Source organism: Oratosquilla oratoria, chromosome 9 (assembly GCF_046742065.1).
Source record: "Oratosquilla oratoria isolate Oo_2021 chromosome 9, ASM4674206v1, whole genome shotgun sequence".
Classification (NCBI taxonomy): domain Eukaryota; kingdom Metazoa; phylum Arthropoda; class Malacostraca; order Stomatopoda; family Squillidae; genus Oratosquilla; species Oratosquilla oratoria.
In genome coordinates, this window is record NC_134785.1 from 42,387,299 (window position 1) to 42,394,798 (window position 7,500).

A 7,500-nucleotide genomic window follows, 5' to 3' on the forward strand; every position below is an offset into this window, starting at 1 on the left:
TCTTTGGGTGTTGTTTTAATGTTTCTTGGTGTGTGTGGGTGTTCTGCTATGTAGTGTAGCGGGTGTAATGTGTTTGTGGTGGCTGCGGTAAGTGTTTGTGTGCCTCTCATGTCGAGGTGGTCCTTGACTTTGAGGACTTTTGTTTCATGGTGTAAATGGTCTGTAGGTGTTGTATTTGTGCAGCCTGTAATTGTTTTTAGGGCTTTGTTTTGTATGATTTGAAGGGTGTTGTGGTGTGTCTCACTGAGTTTAGGAGCCCATGCAGGGCTCGCATAATTCAACACTGAGCGTATGCATTGTTTGTATATTGTTATATTAGTTTCTTTGTTTTGTCCAAATGTTGTTCCAGTGACTTAAGTGTGTTAAGTCTGGGTGTGCATTTGTTTTTTATGTTTGTGATGTGTTGTTTGAAAGACATGGATGTATCATATGTTACACCAAGAATTTTCGGTGTGTTTGTGTGTGGTATTAGAGTGCTGTTGAAGTAGAGATGAGGTATGTATTTGTGTTTTTTTGTCCAGTTGGTGAGAAGTGTTGCTGTAGATTTGGTTGGAGCTATTTTGAGTCTGTTTGTGATGAGCCATGTGTTGAGTGTGTCAAGGTATGGCTGGATTATTTCTGCAGCTTTGTTTGTGTTACGATGTGTGCATGTGATTGTTATGTCGTCTGCGTAGGAAGAGATTTGTATTTCTGAGGTGTCTGGCGTGGGTAAGTCATGCATGTATAGATTAAATAGTGTGGGGGATAGAACTGAGCCCTGTGGTACTCCGTTCTTAATGTTTCTGATGTGCGATGATTGGCCATTATATGACACGTAAGCATTCCTACCTGCCAGATAATTGGCCAGCCATCTTTTGGTGTTATTGTGCATGTTTGTGTTATATATTTTATTTGTTAGGTTGTGGCGGGGGATAGCATCAAAAGCTTTACTAATGTCTAATGTTATAAGAAGTGTTCTTTGGTGGGGCCTATCTGAATTGATGCCATCTAAAATTCTTTGTGTGAGGTTTGTCAGAAGAGTGTTTGTGGAGTGTAGTGGCCTAAAACCGTGTTGTGAGTCAGCAAGGGGAATATGTGGTGTGACAAGTTTAAGTATTAGGCGTTCAATGACTTTAGAGGGGGTGCAGAGAAGTGTGATTGGACGGTGCGATGTTGGGATTGTTGGGTCTTTGTTCGGTTTTGGAATGGTGATTAGCTGCAGCGTCTACGTCGTGGGACCACCCCCCAACCCCAAGAGTTGGGGGCCAAACGGCAGCAACTACCCCTGGCCACCAGCTCTACGCAGGTGGCACCGATCCCCAAGAGGAGCAACCAAGAGTTCTTCGACGTCGTGGAAAAGAAAATGGTCCAGGAAGCTCAGAATGAGCTCCACTTGTGTTCCTATTGCTGCCGAAGCCACTGCAGAAGGCTTCCTGTCAACGGCTCTCCCTTGTGACCTGCAAAAAAATGAAGAACTTGTTCTTGGGCACGAAGGAAATGATAATTGGAAGGAAGTTAAGGTCCTCGGTCAAGGTAGCTTCGGGAGAGTGACCTTGATCGAAAATAAAGGGACGAAAGAGCGCATGGTTTTCAAGAAAGTTGAGATCGAAGACGGAGCTTCCACGACCATGGAGGAAGTCATCCACATTCAACTGAGCCACGCAAACATCGTCCAACTCTTTTTCTGGAAGAAGGAAGGCAGGAACCTCCTAATGTACATGGAGTACTGCCGAAGAGGGTCCCTGGTATCGAAAGTTCTCGAAATGACCGAAGAGGAGGCCGAGAACTATTTCGACCAGTTGGTGGCAGGTGTGGGATACCTGCATTTTCGAGGGGTTGTGCACAGGGACATTAAACCCGCGAACCTCCTCATCGCAGAGAGAGAAACCCTGAAAATCGCCGACATGGGTCTCTCCTGCGTATACATCTCCGAAGGCAAATAATGTTCTTGACTGGATTTGCAGGTACCCCCGCCTTCATGGCACCTGAAGTTCTCGCCAGGAGCCCATACAGAGGTCCTCCCGTTGACATCTGGTCTTGCGGGATGGTCTTCTTCATCATGCTGACCTCGGCCCGACCTTGGATCAAAGCCCAGCTCGAGGATTCAGACTTCAAGCACTGGGTGGAGCGGGACAAGGTGTACCTAGGACTAAGAGAAACCTCATTTGATTCTTTGGTCTTCGGCCTTCTGGTAATTGATCCTTCCCAGAGACTCGCCACTTGGAATGACTATGTCAAAAAGATAGAACACTGAGTCTTCCAGTTACCATAATAATCAATATACCTGAATTACTTTCCAGTGGACGGAAGTAAAACACTGCCATCACATGACAATAACGAAATAAAAGTGAAAATGAAAATAAAGTAAAAGTAAAAAATGGTACTCCTCACTAAAGCAATGTGCATCATCTCCAGCACTCACCACCAATGATGCTTCCAAAAAAAAGAAGAAAAACAATCCCCTCAGCTGAATAATATCGTAGGCTTTAAATCCAAAGTACAATGCCACAATCAAAACCAATTAAGTACAATAACCACTTTTCAATTGAATACAATAGATTGGTGATAGCCTGAATGTATGTGTGTGTGTGTGTGTGGGTATGTGTGTATGTGTGTGTATGTGTGTGTGTGTGTGTGTGTGTGTGTGTGTGTATGTGTGTGTGTGTGTGTATGTGTGTGTGTGTGTGTGTGTGTGTGTGTGTGTGTGTGTGTGTGTGTGTGTGTGTGTGTGTGTGTTTGTGTGTGTTTACCTAATTTTAGTATACACGATTTTCACCTTAGCAAAACACTGTATTTTTCTAATTTAGCATCGTTGTGGACCGCAAGCGTATCTTCTCGGTATGTTTTCTCGTTGCAACTCATTATCACTTTAACCTCAGCTGTACAAGAAAGTTTCTGTAGTAACTGTGACAGAAAATCACCCGTAGAAGAGAATGACCTCCGTAATTGAACTGTTTTTTTTTTATTATTATTTTTTTTTATCTCCATTTCTTCATCTCTTACAACACTATCCCCATTCCCGTCGCAACCATCAGAGGTAATTTACCTTGCAAGTCCCTTTCTCCTCTGTAGGCGGCGTGTCCTCACATAACCTGGGCTATATCTACACAACTGCCCCGTCCTCTGACCTAGTCTACAGTTAGCACAACCTAATTCTACGCTGGAATTTTACAACACAGTTATCTCTAATTATGACATAAGAAATAATATAGATTTAATATATTTAGACTTTGGAAAAGCTTTTGATACCGTCCCCCACGAAAGACTACTTAGTAAATTAGCTTCACACGGAATAAGTGGTAGCCTATTAAGGGAACTTGGGAGTTCTTATACGTGAACGTGTTATAAAAGTTATTCAACTTCTCTGATGAACTTATGTATAATTACTCTATCCAATAGAGTATAATTCCCCACTAAACTGTTTTAGTCACATGTATATGTTACGTGTAGTGCATATTTTTATTTTGTATAATAGTGTATAGTGAAGACGATATATCTGAACATGAAGGTGTCCATATCAACTGCGTATGCAGGAAATGAAAGATCAAATCTTGGTAACAACTTGGTAAGATTATATTTTATTTTATTTTCATATTTTTTCATGATTTTTTTGTTTTGTTTTGAATAGTGAAAAATGCTGTGAAAATCTGTTAGGATAAATTAAAGTAATTAAGGTATAGTTTCCTTTATTTTTTTCTTAACAAATTAAAGTATGACTTTTTCCCTTTACAATGGCTTAACAATCAAAATGATATGTAAAATAGAACCAGAGATGTAGCTTATTAGAGGACAAAAACATTGATTTTTCAGGAGAGGGTGATTTAAACTGGGAGGCTGGAAAGCGACGTGCCCCTCCCTCTAACTTTGAAAAGGCACTAAGAGGTGTAGAGAATAATAGGTTGCTTCTGAGTGGTGGGAAGAGTTACCAGATACCTCCATAAACACAATATCGTAAAAAAAGAAAAGAAAAAAAGATAGAACTGGCTATCGAAATTTTGACTTTATTTCAATATACAGAATTTTTTTATGCAATGGGGTTGCCAGAGGTTGCCAATAATTTATCTATTTTATTCTGTATAAGAAAGAAACTGAATTGAGCTGTAATATTTGGTCGAAGTGTTACCACCATCATAGAGATTCTTTTGAAATATTTACCTAAAATTCGTTCATGTGCCAGAATTTTTCGAGTGATCGCGTCCACAGGTCCCCTTAATATAAAGAGATTTTGAAAAAACAACAACTAAAAACAAATATGAAATCAGAGTGATATGATTGGTTAATACAGTCACATAGGTAAACCCTCTAATTAAACTCGAAGTGCAAGGAATTAGAAATAATCTAGGTTAAATAAGAAATGTAATAAATAGGTTTAAAACATATTGTTTTAGTTGTATATATATTTTCAATTTTTTATTTTTTTTTGGTTATGTCTCTATTTTCTTAGTTTATTTATCAATTCACTAATTAAATCTATTGATCTTGTTCATTCAATCAATCTATCTGACTATGCGTATATTTTTTGTTAATTTGTATTTGATTGATTGATTTATTTGTTATTTTCTATTTATTAATGGATTTGTTAATTTTCATTTATTCCGTTACTCAGTTTATCTTTTTATTTTTCATACTGTGTTTGCATATTCATTCAATTCGTTTTATTTTCTATTTGTTTAATTTTCTGTCACAGCCTGTGGCCCGTCATGTGATTTGAGGTACAGGAGGAATAAGGAATCTTCATGGTACTCGTATTCATTTATTAGAAGCCCTCGGGCCTGGTGTTGGTGCTTCTACAGACTATGGTATCTGTAATTTACGTTAACAAATCAATCCAGGTACTTTGGTACCTTAAGAAATCATTTCACTTACTTCAGGACATTAACAAATAATTTCAGTTACTTCATTACATTAACAAATCATTTGTACCATGATTCTTTACTCTACACAGCTGACTCGGCACTGACATAATGATTATTTCGCCGCCATGGTTTCACCATAAATTCGCTCCTTACTATTCCCATCCAAAAAATGGTCTGACAAATCAGAATTAATTATTAATAATGTGACCTCTACATCTCATTCACTACTGCATATTTAAGATATTATAAAGAAATAGATTCTCACTCAGTGCTCACCAAAAGGGTTCCCTTCTACCTGCTCAATACACGTCTTGTTCCCGTGAAGGACAGTCACCAAAGGAACGCTTTGTGATGATATCTTCCGACGTTGTCTACGTCACCATTCTGTGTATTCAGAGGCTAACAAATCCAGTATTCTATAGTAACACATACATGTCCTCCTTGGTTCACAGTTTGACAATATACAACATTTTATTGGTTCCAATATAACATATTGTCATTATACAGTAATACCTTCTATGACATACACTAGCACTACTTTTTATCGCTGAACAATACAACGGGAGCGTAAATCTGTAGTTTACATTTCTTCGTAACAATATCATCTTACAACATAATTTCACAACACAATTATATCATACATAATGAACCAATGCAATGACTCAAATCCAAATTTGTAACACTTCCAATACTATATTCCATACGTCGTGAAGTACATACTTAGATCAAGACATTATACGCCGTGAGTTGCAGTTAGCTTGAATCATGTAATTGGCATTCACATGTATAATGGAACAATACAATATGGCTCAAATCCAGACATCAGGCAATTGGCACTCACATTCTCTGTTTTTTTTTTTAGCAAGATTTCATGAAACCGGCATTTAAGGCTTCAGACAGGATCCTGATGCCAAATATTCAGAAGTTCAGTTGTTTCAGGAGACGATGAACTTCAGTTCAAACCATAAAAAAAAGAATCATCCTTCTTTCGCTCAAACGCGTTGGGCTTCGATCTTGCTTCGTAGCTGCGCAGTCCCGAGTTCGATCCTGGTGACTTCACGTAAAGGAGGCGCGCAGGGGTCATCGTGTATTACATATGACACGCCAACATTATTTATGACACAAACAGTTCAGGAGATGACACGTGTCCACTGTGTCAGACCAACAATATGTATATATATATATATATATATATATATATATATATATATATATATATATGTATATAATGTATATTTATATATACTCTCTGTGTCAAATATCAACATTATGAAGCATGCAACAGCTGACACGTGACAAGTGTGTCAGACCTCACTCACTGAAAGATCTTCCCTCCATACTCCCCCGAACTAAGGGGGGGGGGGTGAACCCAGGGGATGCTGGGGGATGGGGTGGGTGAGAAATATAGCCTTATGCTGAATATAACTCCTCGCTCTGTATTAAGGGTCATATTTGTATCTTTTAAAAGGTGCATGTGGGCTTAAAGGGTATCAACTTTGATGGCCCTATCTGGTGCCAAAGTCCCTAAAGCTTTTAGTAATATATATATATATATATATATATATATATATGTATATATGTATATGTATATAAATATATATATATATATATATGTATATGTATATATGTATATGTATATATATGTATATATATACATATACATATACATATAATATACATATACATATAATATACATATAATATACATATGTATATATATATATATATATATATATATATATATATATACTCTATTAAATAATATAGCATACTCAGCACTGGAAATCTTCTTCCTTAAAATTTTCTATCCATCTCGCTATTTTCCTTTCTGTGGGAGGAAGAGAGAACACATAGTGATTTTGGAAATAAAAAGAAATGCATTACTTATAACGTTTCGCCCATGCTTTAGGCATCTTCTGGTAATTTTATTTTTGAATCTACAAATCATGATTATATGTACAGTGTATACAAAATAAACTAGGATAGGTACTTTGGCTTTAATTTCTTCTTGGCGCCCCGTGGGATGCCCCGAACAGCTCCAGGGTTCCACACATATTTGATTGTATATTAATTGCTGGTAGGTAATTCTTTATTAATACAGCTTCCATACATTTTAATTTACTCTTATTGGTGTTCTTTGCCAAAATCGAAGTATTACTATTCAAAACTTCCCGCGAAATATTCATCTTATGTGTTTTAGAAATGTGCGTTTTTATTGCACCATTTTGCATATGAAAAGTAAGCCTTTGAGACAAAGTTTGAGTTGTGTGTCCAATATACCCTGGGTCAGAAGCAATGCAGCAAGACACAGTACATGTATAGCAAGGCAGTTTCATTTAATCGGCGACCGCCCCTCCGTCCCCTCATGCAGAAGAAGAGACGACGGGGAGAAATCCCTTCAGGCTGCGTCAAAATATTCAGACATACTCCCTCACCCCCATCCGCCACTCACTCCCATGCATCACAGCATCATCCATACACAACCATTCTCCACTCGACCGTATCTTCTGTTTTCTCATTTTCCTCCTCATCAGATAATCCCCTCTTCTCTAATGCCCCTTTTACACCATCTCATCCTTGGTCGCCCTCTCATGTTCACTCCTTCCACCTCTGCCTTCCACACCTCTTATATTTCTTCACTCATTCTTTCCAGGTGTCCAAACCA

The 7,500-nt window shown here is 38.1% G+C and overlaps 2 protein-coding genes across 7 annotated transcripts in view; both read left to right on the forward strand.

Annotated features, from left to right (window-relative positions):
* LOC143028346 (uncharacterized) overlaps positions 1–7,500 on the forward strand; it is a 411,624-nt gene that overhangs the window by 267,896 nt on the left and 136,228 nt on the right. The gene's annotated exons all lie outside the window — the stretch shown is intronic.
* On the forward strand, positions 1,362–1,922 carry LOC143028049 (serine/threonine-protein kinase Chk1-like). The gene has a single exon (XM_076189690.1). The coding sequence runs from the start codon at positions 1,362–1,364 to the stop codon at positions 1,920–1,922; it is 561 nt and encodes a 186-aa protein (XP_076045805.1).